Source organism: Schistocerca cancellata, chromosome 2 (assembly GCF_023864275.1).
Source record: "Schistocerca cancellata isolate TAMUIC-IGC-003103 chromosome 2, iqSchCanc2.1, whole genome shotgun sequence".
Taxonomy (NCBI): domain Eukaryota; kingdom Metazoa; phylum Arthropoda; class Insecta; order Orthoptera; family Acrididae; genus Schistocerca; species Schistocerca cancellata.
This window is the reverse complement of record NC_064627.1, coordinates 649,943,951-649,970,763: the sequence shown is the minus strand read 5'-3', so window position 1 is coordinate 649,970,763 and position 26,813 is coordinate 649,943,951. Positions and strand designations below refer to the sequence as shown.

General features: G+C 38.3%; 1 protein-coding gene across 1 annotated transcript in view; it reads left to right on the top strand.

Annotated features, from left to right (window-relative positions):
* The first annotated feature begins 296 nt into the window (after window positions 1-296).
* The window catches only part of LOC126162328 (uncharacterized), a 35,113-nt gene continuing 8,596 nt past the window's right edge, over window positions 297-26,813 (top strand). Inside the window, exons 1-2 of the mRNA XM_049918758.1 lie at window positions 297-474; window positions 15,501-15,753. Of these exons, the coding sequence (XP_049774715.1) occupies window positions 386-474; window positions 15,501-15,753 (342 nt within the window). The 5' untranslated portion in view covers window positions 297-385. The remainder of the gene's footprint in view (window positions 475-15,500; window positions 15,754-26,813) is intronic.

Here is a 26,813-nt window from a genome sequence, read left to right as displayed (position 1 = left end):
TACTGTGATTGAAACAACAATTTATGTATTGCGTCAATTATGATAACATGTTTAATTAAATGTTAGCGTATTTTGTATGTATGTTGTTGCAAGCGATGCGTCATTTAATTAAGACAATATAGCAATTACGTATGAGACAATTTTTATTAATATTTTATTACATCCCTCCACTGGCTTATTGCACCATTCACAGCACGAAATTTTCAGTACACCCCTAGTAAAATCAGTTTTAGCGACTTTTGATATTGAATCTAGCGACTGTTTTTTTTTTTAATGTTGGCAACACTGGTGCCAAATGTAAACGACGACAGTGGAGTGCATGTAAACAACATGTTTGTTTATTTAATTTTTTCCGGTGAATTGTGAATGTAATACTCTGTAACCAATGGAAGATTATGTAGAACATTTGTGGCGTTCAGCGGACAGTCTTCCACAGACAGGCACGGAAAATACGAAAGTTCGCTCATATTTATTGTAAGTAGGCCTTCTTTATTAGTGGTACCTTGTACCTAAAAGTCACTCATCTGTTTGACTAAACAGTAATACAACACACTTGTCTCTGTTAACCAAGAAAATACAGGGATAACATTTCTACAATGTTTATTTCCGTTATTTTTGCACCTTTATTTATTGCGTAAGTTTTAATATGTTGAAAAAATAGCCTCCGGCGTTCTTATGTTGATTGGCTTATGAAAATTATAACAATATTCTCTTATATCCGACGTAACTGTTGTGTCAAACACTATTCGGCCGGCTTTTCGTAACGTCCATTTCTGTGGGTGCACATTTCATACAGCTTAGAAATAATCAGTCATTCCGTCGTATTCCTTTCCAAAAATGTTTTAGTCTAGTTTTACTCTGGATAATCAGTTAGCCGTTGCATAAAACCTAGCATAAATTGTAAGTACGCGACCTCAACATGACAGTGCCTACACAGTCAAAATGAGCAGACTAATTTCCTGCTGCGGAAAATTCCATCTGTATCCCTGTTTTGATGATGGCTTATTATTATTCTTACACAGGATAATCAACTATTTAAAAAATGAAATTGATGAGCTTAATATTCACTTAGGTATGAGAAAGTACAGTGTGCTATGTACTAATGAACACCAGCAAGCGAAGATCAGTTACAAATGTATGTACCACCTGGCTTTGAATTAATTACAAGTTTCTGCAGGTAAAAAGAAAATAATGAAGCGGCATTGATAAACGTTAGTACTGGCGCACATTTGCAGTATAATTCCTAGTGTTAATCAGCACTGTATAGAAAATACACTGGGAGCAACTGCAGTGTTACTGCTCAAAGTAAAAATTATTATTGTATCATTATACTGTACACCATATTTTGATACTGAAGCATTTTCTCATTTCTGTGAGAAAATCATAATATATTTGTAAAAAATGATTTAGGTATGGTATATTAATTTTTGTGATTTATATATTAACATAAGATGGTTTTCTTAATACCTATGCAAAGATCACATGGCCTTTATTGCATTAATGATAATTCACCTAGAATAACTTTCCTGTCTTGGTATTTTAGTCATGAATGTTTAGTGAAACTGGTCTGAGCCTGAATGTTTCACTATCTGTTTTTAAGAGACCACAAGGGTAAATTCAAAAGAGAAGTTCCTCTACCACATTGCATCAAAGTGAAATGTATTAGACTTCTGGGTGATAAGAACATAGATTATTATGTAGACACTGTTAGAGATCAATCCAAATTCTCATCTTGATGATACATTTACATTATTTATCAATTTACTTGCAGATAACCTTATAACTTGTTGACCTAAAGAAGTATAAAAATATAAAGCAAAGCCAGGAAACGTGAGCTCCCACTTGTACATAAATTTTTCACATGTCACCTGCAAAGAATTAAAACTCTTAGTGATGATTTCTTATAACAAATTGAAAAATTGTGAAGCAAAGAAAGTCAAATACATACGGTTAATTAGCAAATACAGGTCACAAATCACATTAGCCACATGGAAGGTGGATAATGATTACATCAGTATCTCTCAAAACAAATGTAAAGCCACTTTAGATGTTTTCAAGACCCAACTAATTAGAATTAAGATTGGCAAAAATACTCCTCTGATTCTGTTATCTCTCTAGATGTTTCAGTACTTTCTTCATTACCGTCTGTGATTCAAACAATACTGCTGCAGATGAAAAAACCGTATATTAGACCGCATCCTAAATGCTGGGTATGATAACAACTTCCTTAAATGATTTGAACACATTGTTCCTGCCTTTCAGTAGAGAGAGGTTAAAGTAAGCAATAGCAAAGTAACTCACTCAGAGTCAAGACATTTATGGTCTCTCCAACACAATGATAAAAAATATAGCACACCTACTACTTTCCTAATTAACTTGATATTTAGTAGTGGCCATTTCCCTTCATCCTTAAAAATGTCAATTCTTACACCTCTACTCAGAAAAGGTGACAAGTCATGTCCTAATAATTGCCACCCAGCCCTCTCTTCTACCCATCCTTCGAAAGTAATAGAGTATTGGGTGCAGCTCCAAATCTATTTATTCATTAATCTGTGAACAAGTAACATTCAGAGTGGCTCATAATATGGTTTCACGACCAGTTTGTCAGTGGTGAAAGCCACTGAGGGTATATATAACAAAGAGAAAGAACTCGATAGAATATGATTACAAGATTATTAGTGACTGTCTGGAGAATGTCACATTGTTTGGATATTTAGGAGTAATACAAAGAAGGGATATGTGGTGAAATAATCACTTGAGATCAGCATGAGAAATGGCGAATGAAAAACTTAAATTTGCTGGAAGGATTCTGGCAACATGTGAGTGCACTTGTAAAGCAAATTATGTACAATATGTGAATATGGTTCCAGTGTTTTGATTCATTGTCAAATAAGAGTGACAGTTGTGATTTGATGAATCAGAAGAAAGCCTACACTGCTAGGATCATAATAGGATTGGAATAGCCCACATGAAAGTGAAACAGAAATGCTTAAGGATTTAAATGGGAATCCTTGGAAAAAAGACAAAATATGAGGGAAGATTGAAAAGCAACACACAGTAATTGGAAACACGGAAGCTTCCGATCCCGCCTGTCTACTTTGACCCATGACGTCACAAATATGGCGGAAACGACCGTAAACCACGATTCCAATATGGTGCATATAAAGTCGTTATGTACACAAAAATACATCGAAAAACAAACACACGCACTTCCAACAAAAAGCCCTATGACACAAACAGGACAAGTGCGGAAAATGGTGGGGTTTTTGGGTGGGGACAAACTAAATATAAACAAATTTAGACACCCACCCCCATACGAAACCACACAAAACGACGAAAAAAACAGACATCACAAAACTCCGCAAATACCACTAAACACAATATTATCTGGAATCGGACACTTCCCTTAACCTATATAACTCAACAGCAGCTCCCAATCCCATAAATTAGGATCAAACACTTGCCTTGGCCTATATAGATCAAACACATCTCCTGATACCAAAACCATCACACACAGCCACACATTGGGATCGAACACTTCCCTTGACCTGTACAGCTCAACAGCAGCTCCAGATCCCATAAATTGGGATCAGACACTTCCCTTGTCCTATATACGAGGGCCGTTCAGAAAGTAACCTCCGGTTGATTTAAAAAAATACACCAAGTTAAATAAAAATATTTTAATATATACATCTTACAACTACATCTTTGCACTATTTTTCTACATAGTCTCCATAGCGATTGAGGCACTTATCATATCTCTTCACAAGCTTTGAAATTCCTTCTGCATAAAAATCACCCGCTTGTGCCTGGAGCCAGCCTGTGACCGCATCTTTGAGCTCTTCGTCGTCATCAAACCGCTGTGAGCCGAGCCATTTCTTCAAATGCATGAAGAGGTTATAATCACTTGGCGCCAGGTCTGGGCTGTAAGGTGGATGGTTGATAACGTCCCACTTGAAGGACTCAAGAAGGGCCGTTGTTCTGCGAGCAGAGTGAGGACGGGCGTTATCGTGCAAAAAAACGATACTGGAAGTCAGCATACCACGGCGTTTGTTCTGTATAGCCCGTCGTAACTTTTTTATTGTTTCACAGTACACGTCTTGATTAATGGTCGTACCACGTTCCATGAATTCAACCAACAACACCCCTTTGGCATCCCAAAACACCGTTGCCATCAGTTTTCTGGCAGAAAAATCTTGCGAGGCTTTTCTTGGTTTGGTAGGCGAATTTGAATGTGCCCACATCTTTGATTGTTCTTTTGTCTCAGGGTTCACGTACTTAATCCAGGTTTCGTCACCGGTCACGATTCTGTTTAACAATGGTTCTCCTTTGTCCTCATAACGTGACAGAAAGTCTAATGCAGAGGCCATTCTTTGAGTTTTGTGGTGGTCGGTAAGAATTTTGGGCACCCATCGTGCACAGAACTTACGGTAACCCAATCTTGCTGTCACTATCCCGTACAAGAGAGTCTTAGAAATCTGTGGAAAACCAGTAGACAACTCCGACATTGAGAAACGTCGATTTTCACGAACTTTTGCATCAACTGTCTGAACGAGTTCGTCAGTCACCAATGATGGTCTACCACTCCTCTCTTCATCATGAACGTTTTCTCGTCCACTTTTAAATAAACGTACCCATTCACGGACAACTCCTTCACTCATAACTCTTGGTCCATATATGGCACAAAGCTCACGATGAATAGCTGCTGCAGAATATCCTTTGGCTGTAAAAAACCTTATGACAGCACGCACTTCACATTTGGCGGGGTTTTCTATTGCAGCACACATTTCAAACTGCCACAAAAACTAAACTAGTGCAGGTACAACGTTCACTCGACCACGGCTTGATGCCGACTGACCTGTTGAGTGCGTGAACGAACAGATGGCGTCGCTACTCCCCCCACAACCCGCACTGTGACCGATCGGAGGTTACTTTCTGAACCGCCCTCGTAGCTCAACAGCAGCTCCCAATCCCATAAATTAGGATCAAACACTTCCCTTGATCTATGTAGCTCAAAAGCTCAAAAACGTCTCCCGATACCAATACCAACATTCACAGCCACACATTTCAATATAACACTTCCCTAGACCCCAACACACAACACATACACTAAAAACAAAAAAATAAAAACTTACCACAAAAAAGTTCCGGCGCCACAAACTAGGTTGGCCACCACAATCACACACACACACACACACACACACACACACACACACACACACACAAACCAATGAAAAAATACTCAACTAAAAGAAAGACCCGACCCACCCACACCTCAACCACCACCCCCCAACCAACCCAACCCCCCCCCTTCACCCCAAAATAAAAACCCATAAACAAAAACCAAATGCAACATAAAAAAATCTGTCACACACTACAACTCAACAAAAACTTCAACAAAATAGATCCTCCACAACTAAAACACAAATCAACACACTCCCCCCCCCCCCTTTCACAAACATGAAATAAACCAACCACCCCACCCTGAGCCGCACCCACCCACCCACCTACCCAAGCCACCCTAACTAACCACTTTTGGTCTATAAATTTTTCTAACAGCCCTTAAAAAAAACCGAAAAACTCAATAGCCCTCAGGGACACTCTTCTGCCAACAGTACTCATCTAAATGAGACTGAAGGTTGGAAAAGCGCCTCTTCCCCCTCCCAAGAACTGACTTAACAGCCCCCCACACCCCCTCTACTGCATTTGTGAAAGCCCCCGTCTCATAATTTTTGAACTCTAAGCTATGGTTAACGACTAAATGATGGAGTCCCCCCTCACCCAACCCCCTATATGAAGAAAATGCATCTGAAACTACTGTGGACCCCGGTTCTATGTACTCCTCAATTAACCCCACTAATTCCGCCATAGACCTCCCTTCCACAACCCTAAAAACACATTCAGAACACCCACTCCCCGGAACAACAGCCCCCCCCCCCCTCACACCCGGACACCAACCACAGACTTACCCCTCCCGTACTTCCTTTTCCCAAACTGCGACTCATCCACCTCCACAACAACCCCATGCCCCCCCCCCCCTTGAACCCCCTCCCCTGCTTACCCCTGTACTTAAGGAACTCGGAACACACTTCACGGCAAAAAGAAAACCAATCAAGCACACTCCTCTCACTCACACCAGTCTCATGCGCGCAAAAACTGTGTAGGGATGTATAACAAAAATAATAAGTCACCAGTACAATCTCTCGCATGCCCAACCTAGACTTCTCGAACCAGTAACCCAGTAACCATGCCGTATGGAATGCCAAATGTCATCTTTTCGACAGCGCCACACGTAACCGTCCCTGGTTTGAGATGCCGGAACTTTAGCCAACTCCATTTCCTCACCACAAATAGAGAACTTCACAACCTCGGTAATTAAACCGAGAAGCTGCAAAAACTTTATCAGTTCCAAAGGAGTGTTCCCCATTATATCCCTCAGACGCACACTGTTAATTTTATCCGTCTGATCCATTCCTGAACAAAAACAACCACCAATTAATTTTACTAAAATTACTACATGACGTACAGCGAACAACACTAAATTAAACTTCACACAAAATCGTTAACTCGCTGAAACAAATTCCACTACAAACATAGCCTACACTCAAACCGTTCTGGATAATGAGCAAGAGCAAACTGTGACCATTACACCACACAAACGAAAACCCTGAACATACCACCAGAGGGCACAACAAACCACAACACAATGACATCTACAAACACACCACACTCAGAAACCAAACTCCGCACCGTCATGACGTCACACACCACAACACCCTTACGTCACGGGTCAAAGCTGATGCGTGGGATTGGACGCTTCTGTCGACCCCAGTAATTTTATTACCAAAAAGTTGAATAGGTAATAAAACAAAAAAATCACAAATGAACATACACCTTTTGCCTACTTTTTTACACAGTCACCAACATTCTCAACACATTATTGCCATCGTTTTATCAGTTTTAATATGCCCTGTTGGTAGAAGTCCATTTGGTTGGAGTATAGGCACCTGTGGACTGCCAATTTCACTTCTGCATCTGTCGTCAGCCTGGAATTTCCTCATGGGATCAAACAGATGAAAATTCAACAGTGCAAGTTCAAGATACTGGAGCACCTCCCAACCAATTGCCAGTTTTCTCACAAATAGGAACAGCAACATGGGGGTGAGCATTGTCATGAAGAAGTTTGACACCATCAGCGTTTATGTTGGGGTGTTTATCGTGAAGGGCACGACACAGCTTAACAAAAGCTTTAATGAAGCCTGAAGCATTCATAGTGGTCCACTAATGACACGCCATGCATATCCTATAGCACTGTCACAAGCACTTCACAGCAGATTGAGTCACTTTGAATTTTTTTGTACCCAACCAGCATGTTCCCACTCGATAGAGGCCTGCCTGGTGTCAGACAAGTAGTGGTAGGCCCACGACTCATCACCAGTGATGATTTCTTTCAGAATGTCATGCCCTTCTGCAGGGTAACATGTTAAGTGATCCAAGCTTGTCATCATTTGCTTGTGGCTATCTGCCAGGTTCTAATGCACCCATTGAGCACCATTTTTATGAAATTTCAGTGTGTCGTGAACAGTATCATACCTCCCACCATAGGATACTTTGAACTGCTGCAATAAGATTTGCAATTGCACATGCCAGTCATTTGAAATTGCTGCCACAATGGCTCTGACATTCAGTGTGGTTGCAGCAGTTACCAGTTACCTGGAGTGTGGGGAATCACTAAGATTTACACAGCCCTCTTGGAAGAATGTACACCACCTGGAGATATTGCTATGGTCCATTCAGTTGCCCGCATCTCGTGGTCGTGCGGTAGCGTTCTCGCTTCCCACGCCCGGGTTCCCGGGTTCGATTCCCGGCAGGGTCAGGGATTTTCTCTGCCTCGTGATGGCTGGGTGTTGTGTGCTGTCCTTAGGTTAGTTAGGTTTAAGTAGTTCTAAGTTCTAGGGGACTGATGACCATAGATGTTAAGTCCCATAGTGCTCAGAGCCATTTTTTTCCATTCAGTTGTCCCCATACATGCCATGCATGTTCCTGTGCACTTCATTAGGTTTATGCCCTTTGGCCCACAAATATTGATCTACATTTTACTGTTATTCACAAGTTGACAACAGTAACATGTGCTCCATGCTTGTTTCGTAGTTTGGGCTTCTCACGCTAGAGTTGTACATGAAAACAAGATACCCTTTGTAGCGCAAACTTCAAAATGTATGGTATTGAAATTTCAACATTCCAGCTGCAAGAACAGGGGAGTAAAAAACTACTGTGTGATACTTTCCAATTCTCCCATGTGATTAACAGGGAATGCTGTTGAGTAAATTTAATAAACCTATATTTGGGAAAGACTGTATGTTGATTCTGCTGCCATCTACATCTGTGTGATTACTCTACTATTCACAATATAGTGCCTGGCAGAGGGTTCAGTGAACCAACTGTCTCTCTAGCGTTCCACTCTCGAATAGCGTGCGGGAGAAATGAGCACTTAAATTTTCCTGTGTGAGCCCTGATTTCTCTTATTTTATTGTGATGATCCTTTCTCCCTACATAGGTGGGTGCCAACAGAATGTTTCCACAATCAGATGAGAGAACTGATGATTGAAATTTCATGAGACGATCCCGTTGCAACAAAAATCGCCTTTGTTTTAATGATTGCCACTCCAATTCACGTACCATGTCTGTGGCACTGTCACCCCTATTTCATGATAATGCAAAATGAACTGCCCTTCTTTGAACTTTTTCGATGTCATCTGTCAGTCCCACCTGATACGGATCCCACAACACACAGCAGTACTCCAGAATAGGGTGACAAGCAAGGTGTAAGCTGTCTCTTTAGTAGACCTGTTGCACCTTTTAAGTATTCTGCCAATGAATCACAGTCTTTGGTTTGCCCTACCTGCAATACTACCTATATGATCGTTCCAATTTAGGTTATTTGTAATTGTAATCCCTAAGTATGAATTAACTGCCTTCAGGTTTGTGTGAATTACCACGTAATTGAAATCAGCGGATTTCTTTTGGTACTCATATGAATAACTTCACACTTTTCTTTATTCAGGGTCAATTGCCAATGTACGCACCAAACAGATATCGTATCTAAATCATTTTGCAATTCATTTTGGCCATCAGATGACTTTTGTTGTTGTTGTGGTCTTCAGTCCTGAGACTGGTTTGATGCAGCTCTCCATGCTACTCTATCCTGTGCAAGCTTCTTCATCTCCCAGCACCTACTGCAGCCTACATCCTACTGAATCTGCTTAGTGTATACATCTCTTGGTCTCTCTCTACGATTTTTACCCTCCACGCTGCCCTTCATTACTAAATTGGTGGTCTCTTGATGCCCCAGAACATGACCTACCAACCGATCCCTTCTTCTGGTCAAGTTGTGCCACAAACTCCTCTTCTCCCCAATTCTATTTAATACCTCCTCATTAGTTATGTGACATACCCATCTAATCTTCAGCATTCTTTTGTAGCACCACATTTCGAAAGCTTCTATTCTCTTCTTGTCTAAACTATTTATCGTCCATGTTTCACTTCCATACATGGCCACTCTCCATACAAATACTTTCAGAAACAACTTCCTGACACTTAAATCTATACTCGATGTTAACAAATTTCTCTTCTTCAGAAACACTTTACTTTCCATTGCCAGTCTACATTTTATATCCTCTCTACTTCAACCATCATCAGTTATTTTGCTCCCCATATTGCAAAACTCTTTTACTACTTTAAGTATCTCATTTCCTAATCTAATTCCCTCAGCATCACCCGACTTAATTCAACTACATTCCACTATCCTCGTTTTACTTTTGTTGATGTTCATCTTATACCCTCCTTTCAAGACACTGTCCATTCCGTTCAACTTCTCTTCCAAGTGCTTTGCTGTCTCTGACAGACTTACAATGTCATCGGCAAACCTCAAAGTTTTTATTTCTTCTCCATGGATTTTAATGCCTACTCCGAACTTTTCTTTTGTTTCCTTTACTACTTGCTCAATATACAGTTTGAATAGCATCAGGGAGAGGCTACAACCCTGTCTCACTCCCTTGCCAACCGCTGCTTGCCTTTCATGCGCCTCGCCTCTTGTAACTGCCATCTGGTTTCTGTACAAATTGTAAATAGCCTTTCACTCCCTGTATTTTACCCCTGCCACCTTCAGGATTTGAAAGAGAGTATTCCAGTCAACATTGTCAAAAGCTTACTCTAAGTCTACAAATGCTAGAAACGTAAGTTTGCCTTTCCGTAATCTTTCTTCTAAGATAAGTCATAGGGTCATTATTGCCACATGTGTTCCAACATTTCTACGGAATCCAAACTGATCTTCCCCGAGGTCGACTTCTACCAGTTTTTCCATTTGTCTGCAAAGAATTCGCGTTAGTATTTTGCAGCTGTGACTTATTAAACTGATAGTTTGGTAATTTTCACATCTGTCAACACCTGCTTTCTTTGGGATTGTAATTATTATATTCTTCTTGAAGTCTGCGGGAATTTCGCCTGTCTCATACATCTTGCTCACCAGATGGTAGAGTTATGTCAGGACTGGCTCTCCCAAGGCCGTCACTAGTTCTAATGGAATGTCGTCTACTTCCGGGGCCTTGTTTTCACTCAGGTCTTTCAGTGCTCTGTCGAACTCTTCACGCAGTATCGTATCTCCCATTTCATCTTCATCTACATCCTCTTCCATTTCCATAATATTGTCCTCAAGTACATCGCCCTTGTATAGACCCTCTATATGCTCCTTCCACCTTTCTGCTTTTCCTTCTTTGCTTAGAACTGGGTTTCCATCTGAGCTCTTGATATTCATACAAGTGGTTCTCTTTTCTCCTAAGGTCTCTTTCATTTTCCTGTAGGCAGTATCTATCTTACCCCTAGTGAGATAAGCCTCTACATCCTTAAATTTGTCCTCTAGCCATCCCTGCTTAGCCATTTTGCACTTCCTGTTGATCTCATTTTTGAGACGTTTGTATTCCTTTTTGCCTGCTTCATTTACCACACTTTTATATTTTCTCCTTTCATCAATTAAATTCAATGTTTCTTCTGTTACCCAAAGAGTTCTACTAGCCCTCGTCTTTTTACCTACTTGATCCTCTGCTGCCTTCACTACTTCATCCCTCAGAGCTACCCATTCTTCTTCTACTGTATTTCTTTCCCCCATTCCTGTCAATTGTTCCCTTATGCTCTCCCTGAAACTCTGTACAACCTCTGGTTCTTTCAGTTTATCCAGGTCCCATCTCCTTAAATTCCCTCCTTTTTGCAGTTTCTTCAGTTTTAATCTACAGTTCATAACCAATAGATTGTGGTCATAGTCCACAACTGCCCCTGGAAATGTCTTACAGTTTAAAACCTGGTTTCTAAATCTCTGTCTTACCATTATATAATCTATCTGAAACCTTCTAGTATCTCCAGGGTTCTTCCATGTATACAACCTTCTTTCATGATTCTTGAACCGAGTGTTAGCTATGATTAAGTTATACTCTGAGCAAAATTCTACCAGGTGGCTTCCTCTTTCATTTCTTAGCCCTAATCCATATTCACCTACTTCGTTTCCTTCTCTTCCTTTTCCTACTGTTGAATTCCAGTCACCCATGACTATTACATTTTCGTCTCCCTTCACTATCTGAATAATTTCTTTTATCTCATCATACATTTCATCAATTTCTTCATCATCTGCAGAGCTAGTTGGGATATAAACTTGTACTACTGTAGTAGACATGGGTTTCATGTCTATCTTGGCCACAATAATGTGTTCACTATGCTGTTTGTAGTAACTTACCCGCACTCCTATTTTTTTATTCATTATTAAACCTACTCCTGTCTTACCCCTATTTGATTTTGTATTTATAACCCTGTATTCACCTGACCAGAAGTCTTGTTCCTCCTGCCACCGAACTTCACTAATTCCCACTATATCTATCTTTAACTTATCCATTTCTGTTTTTAAGTTTTCTAGCCTACCTGCCCGATTAAGTGATCTGACATTCCACGCTCCGATCCGTAGAATGCCAGTTTTCTTTCTCCTGATAACGACGTCCTCTTGAGTAGTCCCTGCCCAGAGATCCGAATGGGGCACTATTTTACCTCCGGAATATAAGAGAATGCCATCATCATTTAATCATACAGTAAAGCTGCATGTCCTCGGGAAAAATTGCGGCTGTAGTTTCCCCTTGCTTTCAGCCGTTCGCAGTACCACAACACCAAGGCCATTTTGGTTAGCGTTACAATGCCAGATCAGTCAATCATCCAGACTGTTGCCCCTGCAACTACTGAAAAGGCTGCTTGCTGCCCCTCTTCAGGAACCACACATTTGTCTGGCCTTTCAACAGATACCCCTCCGTTGTGGTTGCACCTACGGTATGGCTATCTGTATCGTTGAGGCATGCAAGCCTCCCCACCAACAGCAAGGTCCATGGTTCATGGGGGGGCAAAAGACTTGACAAGATGGTAAATGACAGCATCATCTGCAAACAATCTAAGAGGGCTACTCAGATTGTCTCCTACGTACTTATTACAGATCAGGAGCAATAGAGGGCCTGTAACACTTCTTTGGGGAACACCTGATATTACTTCTGTTTTACTTGATTATTTTCCATCTATTACTATGAACTGTGACCTTTCTGACAGGAAATCACGAATCCAGTCAGGACAACTAAGGCAATAAATATTCCATAGGCATGAAGTTTGATTAGAAGACATTTGTGAGGAACTGTGTCAAAAACCTTCTGGAAATCTAAAAATATGGAATCAATTTGACATCCCCTGTCGATAGCACTCATCACTTCATGCGCATAAAGAGTTTGTTGTGTTTCACAAGAACGATATTTTCTGAATTTGTGCTGACTCTGTGTCAATAAATCATTTTCTTCTAGGTAATTCATAATGTTTGAACACAGTATATGTTCCAGAACCCTGCTGCAAATCGACATTAGTGATATGGGCCTGTAACTCAGCAGATTACTCCTATTTCCCTTTTTTGGTATTGATGTGACTTGAGCAGTTTTCCAGTCTTTAGGTGCAGATCTTTCTGTGAGCAAGTAGTTGTATATAATTGCTAAATATGGAGCTATTGTATCAGCACTCTGAAAGGAACCTGGCTGGTATACAATCTGGTCCAGATGCCTTGCCTTTATTTAGTGATTTAAGCTACTTTGCTACACTGAGAATATCTACTTCTATGATTCTCATCTTGGCAATTGTTCTTGATTGGAATTCGGGAATATTTACTTTATCTTCTTTGGTGAAAGAGTTTTGGAAAACCGAGTTTATTAACTCTGCTTTTGCGGCAGTGTCATCAGTGACTTCACCATTGTTATAAGTGAAGTTATTGATTGCATCTTGCCACCGGTGTGCTTTATGTATTACCAGAATCTTTTTGGGTTTTCTGCCAGATTCCAAGACAGAGTTTTGTTGTGGAAATTATTATAAGCATCTCACATTGAAATATGCGCTATCTTTCGAACTTCTGCAAAACTTTGCCAATCTTGGGATTTTGCGTTCTTTTAAATTTGGCAAGCTTTTTTCGTTGCTTCTGCAACAGCGACTGACCCATTTTGTGTACCATGGGGGACAGTACCACCACTTATTAATTTATGTGGTATAGGCTATATCTCTCAATTGCTGTCGATACTATCTCTTTGAAATCATTCCACATCTTTTCTACACTTACATGATCAGAACGGAAGGAGAGGAAACTGTCTCTTAAAAATATGTTAAGAGAATTTTTATCATTTTTTCAAATAGATGTACTTTGCATATCTTTTTAATGGTTGAGGGTGTTACGCTATTCAGCCTAGCAGCAGCTGCCTTGTGGTCGCTAATCCCTGTAACAGTCATGATACCCCCTATTTGTCCAGGATTATTTGTTGTTAAGAGGTCAGGTATGCTTTCTCAACCATTTACGCTTAGAGTGATCTCATGAACTAAGTGTTCAAAACAATTTTCTGAGAAAACATTCAGTACAGTTTCAGATGATGTTTTACACCTGCCGCCAGCTTTAAATGTATGAGGGTAGATTGAAGTCATCACCAACTATAAATGTATGATTAGGGTACCTATTTTAAATGAAACTAAAGTTTTCTTTGAACTGTTCAGCAACTATATCTTCTGAGTCTGGAGGTCAGTAAAACAATCCAATTAATAGTTTAGTCTGATTGTCAAGTGTAATCTCTACCTACACTATTTCGCAGGAAGTATCTACTTCAATTTCGCTACAAAGTAAACTATTTCTGACAGCAGTAAACCCTCCTCCTCCAACTGTATTAAATCTATCCTTTCTGAACACTGTTAGGTTTGAAAAAAATTTTGGCTGAACTTATTTCCGCCTTTAGCCAGCTTTCCATACCTATAACTATTTCAGCTTCAGTGCTTTCTGTTAGGTCTTGGAGCTCTGGTTCTGTCCCAGCACAGCTACGACAATTTACAAATACAATACCAATCATCTTTACAACTACCTTACTATCTTTTACCTGCTCCCTTTTAGACAGACATCCTTTCCGTGGTTTCCTGAGACCCTCTAACCTAAAAAACCATCCAGGCCCTTCCACACAGCCCCCGCTACCTGTGTAGCCACTTCATGTGTGTAGTGGACTCCTGACCTATTAAGCGGAACCTGGAAACCCACCACCAGATAGCGCAAGTTTAAGCGTCTGCAGCCTACACGGTCATAGAACTGCTTGAGCCTCTGATTCAGACCCTCCACTGGGCTCTGCACCAAAGGACCACAGTTGGTTCTATTGATGATGCTGCACATGGTGAGCTCCGCCTTACTCTTGCAAGCATGACTGGCAGTCTTTACCATTTCCGCTAGTTGAATCTCCTCCGATCCAAAGTGACACATGGCATTGGTACCGGCATGAGCCACCACCTGCTGTTGGCTACAAATTGTACTCTTCATGGCATCTGGAAGCACCCTTTCCATACATCTGGGATGACTCCTCCCAGCATGCACACAGACGGCACATTGGCTTCCTTCCCCTCCGTGGCACCCATGTTCCTAAGGGGCCATATCATTATATATCTTGCATAGGGAGCATAAAAATAAGAAAAGAGAAAGATTAGGGCATGTAAAGAGACAGTCAGTTTTCTCCGCATAAATTAGAAATGTAATAGGGCTGTTTTTCACAGGAAATATCCTCTGCCAAGCACCAAACAGTGGTTTGGAGAGTACATGTGTATATGGGGAAAGGTGACAATTGTTTAAAGTACTAGACTCACATTTAAGGTAAGTGTTGCCCATCCTGATTTTATTTTCCCATTATTTTAGCACTTTAGTGAGTACTGTGATTGTTTCTTTCAAAGGGTGATGACCAGTTTCCTGCCTGACCCTTACCCAATGAAAGATTGTGCTCAGCCTGTAATAATGTCTTTGTTGATGGGGTATTAAACCCCAATTTTCATCTTTCTTTTCTAATATTTAGCTTTACTTCACAGTATGCCTTTAGATCATAAGTTGTAATTTTTGTTTTTGACACTTTATTTTTTTATTTCCTTTTCAGATCTCTTTGCAAGGAAATTTTAGCAAAGGAAGGTCTTGAACCACCAAGCAAATTCTTTGGTGGATATGCAATATGTAAATTTTGTTTAAATCATTGGAAATCAGGACGATTTACAGTTAGAATTCTTCCTAGGGTAGTTCCTGGTAAACGAATGAAGAAAATAATTCGAAAAAAGCTCTCAGATACAATATCTCTGAACAAGCATGAGCTGCGTCTCTTTGAAAGATATGAAAAGAGCAACAACAATAAATTGGTAAGGTAGTAGTTGTTTAATATTTATCTATAATGCTTGCTGGTACAAGAAAAATCCAACTTGTGCTTGGTGAAACAAGTGCCAGTGTTATGTCTACTGTCTTTCGTAGTGTACTCTGTGACAGATTTATGTTATGTTAACTGTGTAAGAACTCTGTCCTTTTATCCAACTTGTCATCCACTAATATAAAAACATTACTGTACTTCTCACACCATTCATTGAAGTTTTCCGTCAGCCTTGTAACATCCTGAACTGCCCTCTTGCCTTTACTCAATTCATTTTGATACAGTCGGTTTCCACTGCAGAGAAAATTCCCCAATGTAATCTTTTATTGTTACCCTTTCATAATCTATAATAAGACAGATTACATCAAAGGAAGACTTGTCTGCTACCAAATTCAGTGGCTTTATAACTTATCGTAAGACATATTACATCAAAGGAGGAATTGTCTGCTACCAACTTCAGTACCACAGAACGTGTTTTATGTCATTTGCATTACCCCAGCCAGTAAAAGTTACATAAAGGACTCCCCTCGAATTTTTCAGTATGGCGCAGCTGTAAGCACTAGGCTTACAACCGATCAGTTTGTTACCACAACCAGATATTGTTTTTCCACATTTGTTGGCTTTGCCAACTCACAACCAAAGTGTCACCTTCCAACCTAACCTAGGCCTCAGGCTGTGCTGCAGATCAGTCTGTCACCACAAGCAAGGTTTCAGTGTGTGTGTGTGTGTGTGGGGGGGGGGGGGTTCAATACCACATTTTAAAGCCCTCCCCAACCACCCACGCCCCCCAGCCTCCATCTGGTATACTTGCTTTTATTGTTTCTGTAACTTTCTTTTTCACACTTACCATTTACTGCCATCATTTCTCATGTAAATTTTCCATTCTGTTATACTTATTTTCTTTTTCACTTCCTTTCCAATGGTATAGTAAAAGCTATTTACTCCCTATTATTTGCCTCATTCAATTTTGGATTCTGCCACCAGTTTGGTTTCATCTAAGTCTGTCCATTCAGTTGGTCATTGTAGCACCTCTGATTTATTGACTAGCCTTCTCTACTACTTATAATTTCAAGTTTTCAAAACTCTTCTGTTACCAGCATTTCATTGTTGATTGCTACTTCATAGTGCTTTCCTATGTACTTCCTAACCCAGAGTTGAGGGAACCGTAAGTAATCAATGGTTAGTGTTTTTTTTTTTTTTTTCCATCTTTCTCACTTTTCTTTTTCCAATACAGGAACCCAAATATCAGCAGTGTTGTGACTTGGTTGTTCATGTCTGTCTCTGTCGTTGCTCAGAAATGGTTTAAAAATCCAGCAGTTTAGGATAGTGAGGAATTCAATTTTGTAAAAGAGCCCTGTTTAAGAATGTTAAAAAACAGTCGTTTCTGCCAGGATTGTGATTGTAGGCATTTTAATTGCAAACTGAAATCTCTGTCTTATACATCTTGCCACAAGCTTACAGTTATTATGGTATGAGATTTCTAACTGTTCTGGGTCCTATTGATTTACTCAAAATGTGACAAAAAATCACTAGCATTACTTTGTGTTGTCTAGTATATTCGACTAAGTGAAGTAATCTTCGAAGATTCTGTGGATAAGAAGCTCACATTGTACCAATGTGATCAGAAAAATGTCTTCCTGTCACTGTTGTATTCTTTGTTTCTAAGAATAGTAGCCCTACCTTCATTTTTTGTGCAACAATCAGCTTTCCTTTATCTGTCATTATTATAAGCTCATGGTTTCACTCACTGTTCGTATCAACAAACAACATTATGTGGGCAATTTGAAAGGTAACATGCCTGTGTTAAAGATTCAAGAACAGAATTACTTTTGATGATACTTTGTGCACCTCCGTGTAATTTCTCACCTAATTTATGGCATGCGTTCCTTTTATATTCCATTTCTACACTGTGGTTTGCTTGTCGTATGACAGTTAGCTATCTGCCACACACATATATCTATCTGTCCCAGTCTTACAGAGAAATTTTCTAAGCCTATGCATTAAAACTATAAAGTTCATTATGTCCACTGTGTGGTGAAGTAACTGTGCTACTGATGTTTTTACCCTCATTTATATTGTGTGTCATGTGCCAGGTGTTCTGATGGGATGTAATTCAAATCTGTTGATGATCAAGATAAACTTAGGCACTGTCATCCAATGATGCAAATCTTAGAGAAAGACAAAAGTGTTCTTGACAACTTTCCTGTTAATTGTAATTCTTTGTTCAAATAATTTATTCCCATAAATAGCAAAACATGTTGTTCACCTTGATTTATGATATCTTACTTAGATGCTGGACAGATATAGGATTGGAAATATATACTTGTCATAAATGTATATGCAGAACTTATTAGATTGTGCAGCGTTGTATACAGTCTTTTAATTAGAAATAATGCCCCATTAATTTTTACACATTTAGCTGGTATCATTTGACACAGCGTCTCACTGTGCTGAGTATTCTCAGAACAAATGCAATGTGCTTGCAATGAGTTAATATTACTAGCAGCATTGTTCCCTTTCACAATGTGGTCCATCATAAAATTTTCCTCATTTCACATCAACTAATGGAAGTATTCCAACTTATTCATTTATTTATGTAGGTACTTTCATGCTCAATGGACCATTTGCATGATAAATCATAATGATGTGGAATGATCGTTTTACATTCACATCAAAAATAAATGTGCCTATGTGTTGAAAATTTATAGGTTTTTTATTTTATTTTTTAAAAATGTTCAGAGGTAAGTAATTCTTACCCTCCACATTTTACACATTACAATAATAGTTACTCTTCTACAGAATAAACGGAGTTGTCAAGGAGAAACATTTTTCAGTTTATTTTCAAATTTTGCTTTACTGTTTTTCAGACACTGGATAAGCGGTTAAAAATTTCAGTTGAACCATAGTGCACTTCTTTTTGTGCTAAATACAACCTTAATGCAGAGTAATGAATGTCATTTTTCTTTCTGGTATTGTAATTCTGCATTATTCCTATCAAACTGCACTGGATTTTATATGGCAAATTTCATGAGGGAATAAATATATTGTGAAACTGTAGACAAAACGCCCAACTCTTTAATCATATGTGTACAAGATAATTGTGGGCATGCACCACATATTATTCTTGCAGCATGTTTTTGAACAGCAAAGACTTTCTTTCTTAAGGATGAGTAACCCTGAACATTATTCCATGTGACATTATTGGATGAAAATGAGCAAAATGTGTAAATTTACTGGTTTGTTTCTCCCCGAGATTTGCTATGATTGCAAGTGCAAATGTGGCTGAACTAAATGTACATTCTCCAGTTTAAACCTAAGAAGTTTGAAATGTCCACCCTATTTATTATTTCTTCACTATGTCTTAAACTTATCATTTGTGTACTACCCCAAACTAAATATGGTGCGTCTTTTCAAAGTTGAGGATGAGGCTATTTGCAGAAAACCACTCAATTATCCTTTTAAGAACATTGTGTACCATTTCTTCTGTTTAACTATGTACGCTTGGATTGATTACGATTTTAGTGTCATCTGCAAAAAGAGATTATTCTGCTTATTGTATATTAGACAGAAGATCGTTTACATGTATGAGGAACAATAGTGAACCTAAGATTGAGCCGAGGGAACCCCATATGTGATTTCTTCCCCATCAGAATAATGTCTCTGGACTACATTTGTTGAATTACTAAGTACAACTTTCTGCATTCTTTTGGCTAGATATGGTGTCATCCATTGATTTGCTATACCATTAATCCCAGGAAACCTCAATTTATCTAGGAGAATACAGGGATCTCATGGTTAAATGCCTTAGATACGTTGCAGAAAATACCAACCACTGCAATTTTATTATTTGATACTTTTAAAATTTTTACCCTCAGTACTGTACCATTTCAGAATAATGTTTACAAGGGTGGTTGTACTGAATCCTGAATTAAGTCCAGTATCCAAACTAAATTTCTCTACCAGATCTGTATGTTGCTTCCTGTTTTTCTTTCATACATAACTAAAATGGTTCCATATCTGCAGTGCAGGACTGGCATACTAAGCATCTTGGCTATACCTGTGTATGACTCTGTCTTTTTCTTTTTTCATCTTGGCTGTAAATCTGTTGAACAAATGCCCCAGCATTTCACATCTGATCCAAAACCATCCTACATTCAAGAGGATACTGTAGTTTTTCCTGCTGTTACATTACATTAACACTTGTTCTGTAGATTGTGAATACGACATTCGGTAATGATGTTTGATGTGTAAGCTTAACATAAGTTTTCTTTGTGCAGAAAATTCTTTTTTCTATTTCATATCTAAAAAAATTATCTAATCTTTTGCAATTGCTATTTCATATCAAAAAATTCATATGTTGAACAAAAGGAGTTGTCATTCAAAAATTCTTTTAATTTGTTTTTAAATGCTGGTTGGCTGTCTGTTAGACTTTCAATGCTCTTTTGTAGATGACCAAGGATTTTTGTGGTAGCATAATTCATCCCTTTCTGTGCTAAAGTCAGATTTAACCCAGAATAGTGATGATCATCCTTTCTTCTAGTGTTGTAGCTACGCACATTGCTATTATTTTTGAATTGAGATGGTTTATTAATAACAAATATTCATAAGTGAATATATGTATTGTGAAGGTACTGTGAATATCCCAAGATATTTAAATAAATGTCTGCAAGGTGATCTTGGGTGGGCTCCAGCTATTATTCTGATTACATGCTGTTGTGCAATGAATACTTTTCCCCTTAATGATGAATTAGTAGTCTAAGTTCCTGATATTTTTATCACCAGAATTTGCAGTAACCTTAATATCATAAGCAGTGGAACCTAAATGTTTCAGCAGATTGTCAATGTGTTTCTCACAGTTCAATTTCTCATTGATATGTACACCCAGGAATTTTTGAATATTCTGCCTTAGGAACTGACTTCTGTTCAAAGTCTATGTTTATCAATGAAGTTATGCCATTTACTGTACAGAACTGTATATAGTGTGTTTTCTTAAAATTTAGTGTGTCCATTTGCAGTGAACCTCTTAATAATTTTTTGAAAGACATTATTTACAATTCTTGTTTGTTGGGTGTGATTACTATACTTATATCATCAGCAAAAAGAACTAGCTCTACATCTTCATGAATACAGAGTGGCAAATCATTAAAATATATTAAGAACAGTAAAGGACCCAAGACTGAACCCTATGGGACTCCATTCTTGATAGCTCCCCAGTTAGTGGACTCTGCTGATTTTTGCAGACTGTGTACTGTTAATTTCAACCTTCTGCATTCTTCCAATTAAATACGAATTAAATCATTTGTTCACTGTCCCACTCATAGCACAATTCTTATGCTTATCTAGAAGAATTTCATGATTCGCACAGTCAGAAGCCTTTGAGAGATTACAAAAAATCCCAATTGATGCTGTTCAATTATTCAGAGTATTTAATACTCGAGAAGTGAAAGCATATATATGGCATTTTCTGTTGAAAAGCCTTTCTGAAAACCAAATTGATATTTTGTTAGTACTTCATATTTACAAATATGTGAAGCTATTCTTGAATACACTGAATTTTGGATAAACCTGTCAGAATTGAGGTTTGGTGGTAGTTGTTAGCATCAGACGTATCCCCTTTTTTATGCAGTACCATATTTCAGCCTGTCCGGAAAAGTGCCCTGTTTCAGTGAGCTACTGAGCATGTGGCTGAGAATATATTTATCTGTTGGGAACAAGCTTTTAATATTCTGTTGGAAATGCCATCAATTCCATGCAAGCTTTTACTTTTGAGTGAATTTAATATTTTCCTAATTTCAGGAGGAGAGATGGAGTGAATTTCAGTTTTATCAAATTGCATAGGTATTGCCTCTTCCATGTACAGCCTTGTATTTTCTAATGAACAGCTGGATCCTATTTTCTCGACAACACACAAAAAAATTATTAAAAATATTTCTACTTCTGACTTTTTGTTTACAAACTTTTCATTCAGTTTGATATAAATAGTCCTCTTGTGCTCTTGGTTGTCCTGTTTCCCTTTTAACAATATTCCAAATTGTTTTAATTTCATTATCAGTGGTGCTAATCTCAGACCTAATGCACATACTTCTGGTTGACTGTTTCTGGATCATTACTCCTTCTAGCTATAAGATACATTTCCCTTTTCTGTTTTCAAGGTATTTTTATCCCTTTAGTAAGCCAGGGCTTTTTAGATGATTTCTTACAATTATTTTTCACTGTTCTCTTTGGGAAACTGTTTTCAAATCTACTCATAAAGGTATCATGAAACAGGTTAAATTTTAAATTAACATCAGGTTCCCTGTACACCTCAACCCAATCTAAAGGTTGCAACCTTTCCCTGAAATTTGCAGTTGTTCAATCATTAATTGAATGCACTTTTTTGGAGGGCTGTAAAATCTACATTGACATCCCCAAAATAATAATCTGCTTCCCTGTGTCTGACAGATAGCACAACAAAGAATCCAAGTTATTAGAAGTAACTAAGAATTTTCCTATGGGGACCTATACACAGCTACAATTATAAAAGTACCATTATTTAGTTTAAGCTCACAGCCATGCACTTCTATATGTTGCTCTACACAAAATTGTTTAGTTTCTAAATTTTTTGCACTATGGTAAGTTTAACATATACTGCAACTCCTCCTCTCTCCATAGGCTCTACTTACATGTGATGAAAGCTTATATTCACCAAAATTTGCCTTTTCATACCTGTGGCTGTGCAATGTTCCACCCTCAGTTTAAATCTTCTAAACAAACAAGAAGCTCATCTACTTTGTTTTTTAATCCCATGATATTCTAATGCAGTATACTAACATTATTGTTCTGTGTACTTATATAAGAATCTTGTGATACTTTAACATCTCAAGTACTTGCTTGTCTGAGCGTCTCATTAAGCTTAATTTCGTTCAATGTTGAATCCTTGGACACCGATCTTAGCCTGAAAAAGAGGTACTCCCATGAGCTTCAGTGCTACCCACCCCAATCCCCTTAAAGATTTTGCTATCATCCTGACCAATTTACCCTTCCCTTTCCTGTTGAGATGCAGGCCAAGCCTTGTGAAGTCCCAACTACCAATAGCATCAACAGGAACCAAACAGATGCCTGTCCAAGTAGCCACCCAAAGCAGCTCCATATTGACCCTCCTGACAGAGCTGTTCAGTTGGGCTCGAGCATACCACATGACAGCAGGATGTCAATTTTCAATGATGTAGCTTCTGTAAGTGACAGTGTTATGACTGATAATTCACAAGTTGCATATACTTTCAACAATCACTTCTTAAATGTAGTAGCAAAAGGATTAAAATTTTAAGTTTGAAGAAGCAAGAGAATATATTAAAAATGTCATTTGACAATACTTCAAGTAAGTGGAAGTAGCGTCAATATTCTTCGCTGAAATTAATAGAATTACAAAAATTCTGGAAAACAAAAGCTCATGTGGTGTTGATGGAATTTCAAACAGAATTCTGAAAAGCTGTTCCAAATTAATATGTATTGTTCTTAGTGATACATGCAATGCATTACTGATGCACAGAATTTTTACATGTAGTTTAAAATATTCAGTTTGTAGCCTACCCATTACCTGTACAATATGCCCTTGATAGCTGCAACTCTGTCGAATCTGGCTGAAAAGTTGGTGGTGGTGATTATATACTACTAATAATGTAGTCCACACTGAAAATTTGCAGTAAACACTTTACTTGCACTTACATGTTGAATAAACTTCTGCTTATGGCCACATTGAGTCTCATCTATTATAATTACAGTACAAATAAATGGAAAGCCATAAGCTATAGTTGAGTGATATCCGATAATATGTAACATTTAGTAACTTGACACTATCATAGTTAAACATTGAAGTCCATGTAAGGCAAACATGCATAATTAACAGTAACTGAATAAAGTTCTTAAATCACTGTCCATGAAATATAATATTTATATCAATACAAAAACTTCATGCACAGCAAATAACTATTGGAAGTACAACTGTTTGTAGTCTGATCGTATTGTCACAGTAGATGATGGTCATTATTGAAGTTTTACACTGCGATGAAAATAATTACCAAGTTCACAGTCAGTCATTAAAGACACTCACTAAATCATGACGGGGAAATCCCAAACACAAAATTTAAATAAAACACTGTACACTTTCCGCCTGATAATCTGTACTAAATCATCTGCAATACATTTCCTCGTATTGGGGGGCATAGGCTTTTCTCCTTTCAAACTCGCCACAGACTTAAAATGGCTTCCAACATGCCTTAATAATTAAAACTGAAGTTAGCTGTTGTTTTTACAAATTAAAATTAAAGATTTACTTTTCCGAGTAACTGAATAGTAGATGATGTTCCTTTTTGACAAGGACTTTCAGATATAGAATAATTTCTGTTGAGTTTATGCTGGTTAGTTTGCCTAGTTACAGGTTTCTGTTTCAGTAACAATGTTAATTACTCCAGAATTAAATGAGTGCAAGTGTTGCTAACATATTTCTGTTGCTGACTGTATGAATGCCTCATTTATTTCTATATCTTTTTCATCTACTTTCAGGAAGCCTCTATTCAGGTATATGTTTACATATGAACAACGATAACAAAATCTGAAATTAAAGATTCTTTTTTGTAATTAATATGCAAAGGAAAGCAATAAATGATAAAATTAAGTTGGATAAGCCCTGATGCAATATTTGAGATTTGTAGGTGTTGTGCACATATGATGTAAATGACAGTATAGAAGAAATCTCAGGATTTTCAAGGAAAAAAAGTACAAATAATTTAGGGAGGAAGAAAAACTTAGCAGCTGGAAAGAATCCACCAGCTTTAAGGCAAATTGTATCACCAGTTGGTAGTTTTTGTGATCTTTCGTAGGAGTTTAATTGTTTAGATCATGTTGCACTCATAGAAAAACGTGAGTTTTATGGAATTGGTGGCTTTCTGCACAGCTGGTTTGCATCATACTTAACAGACAGAATGCAAAAAGTTGTGTTGATTAATTCAAACAATGTTGGAAGGGTAGAAAATTTAGTGACCGAGGAGAAATGACAAAGGCAGTCCCACGGGGTTTCAATTTTGGATCTACTGCTATTCCTTTTATACAGGTTGAATCATCCAAAACTTGCACCACAAACACTGCGAAAATGGAAAGTACTACTGATGTGCTGTTTTCACAGTGTTAGCCAATCAACAGATTGTGATAATACTTAGAAAGTGTATTTTTGTGCAAACATACACTTTTTAAATGGAACAATGCCTATTGACATTAACAATATACAAGTAGGATAAATTAGAATGTCACTGGTGTGCATTGCAGGATTCTAGTGTGTGTCATTTACAAGATATCGTATTTTTAAAAGTTCCCATACCAACACTTGTACAATACCTGTAGTATCACAAGCCAAAGAACAACACATGTGCATACACTAGATGTGCGGATTCTGACAGTAATGAGACAGTTGACCATCACAGGTTGTGTTCAAAACGACCACCAGCAGTGGCAATACATGCTTCCAATCTGGCACAGAAAGACGCTGCACATGTGGTAGCATTTCAGTGAAGATGTACAACCAGGCTGCAGCAATACATCATTGAGTGTGGTTGATAAGCCATTGTAGACAGCATCTTTCAGCTTTGTCCAAAGAAAAAGGTCTACGTGCTGTAAATCCTGGAAAGAAACCAGCCAAGGAACAGGTCCTCTGTGTCCAACCCAACAATTTGGAAACAATTCATGAAGACATGCTGTAGTACTTTGTGCACTATGGGCTGGAGAGCCATCATGTTGGTACCACAACTTAGTCTGTAGAGGTACCTCTTCTAGCATCCGCAGAAGGTGATCTATTGGGAGCTGTGATACTTTTCTGCATTCAGTGTTATGTCTGTGGAAAACAGACCTATGAGCTGATGGTTCACTATCCCACAGCACGAATTTGCACTCCATGGATGCTGATATTCCACCTGACAAAGCCAACAGGGATTGTCAAAAGACCAGCAGTATGTGTGTTTGAGCAATTTATCAGTCCATGATTGGTAAATGTGACTTCATCACTAAACAAGCACATAATACATCTGGAATATCCTATCGTAAAGTCCATGTACAAAAGTTAACATGATTCTCGTAATTGTTTCCATACAGCTCTTGGTGGAGAGAGATGTGACAGGCATGGTACCTGTGTTGACAGAGAATGCATAGGGCACTTGGCTGACTCTTGCCATTTCCTCGTACAATTGTGTAGGAGCTAAGGTACAGATCAACTGCAACAGCAACAAAAACATTAACTTCCCCCTCTTCTGTCATCACTTGTTTCCTTCTGTTATATTGTCTAGCTGGTACACTACCACTATGACATAACTGGCTGAAGAAATTCATAAAATAATTGCCAAGTTGGTTGATGTCTATTGGGATATTGTGCCACATACACTGTATAAGAATAAACTGCGTTCTTCCTACACTCTCCATACACCATGAGTATCTTAACCTTTCTAACTTGACAAATCTCATCATCCACTCGCAACCTATTGCTTAGACTTGTCATACACTAACTGACTGGCAAGTCACAATGTACTCATGGAACACACAAGCACACTGTAAGTAAACATAACAGCAGCGTACCTAGCAACTACGCAGGTTGACTGGTACAAACAAGTGCTGGTGTGGGAATTTTTCAAAATACAATATCTCATAAACAGCTCACACTAGAATCCTGCAACAAGCACTACTGACATTCTAATTTACCCTACACTTTTAATTTTTTAATCTCAATAGGCATTGTTCCGTTAACAAAAGTGTATGTTTGCACAAGAAATAAACTTTCTAAGTATTATTCCAATCTGTTTATTGGCTAAAAATACAAGCCCCTGAATACCAATTCATTCCGTGAAAACTGCACATCAATAGCACTTTCCATTTCTTTGAGTTTTGGGTGATTCACCTTGTGTGTGACTGACCTTCCAATTAACATTAAACAAGCAGAATTGGTACTTTTTGCAGATGATAGTAGTGTTATTGTAAATCCCAGTAGAGTGAAAGCAACAGAAGAGATGATAAATAATATAAGAATTATAAAGTAGT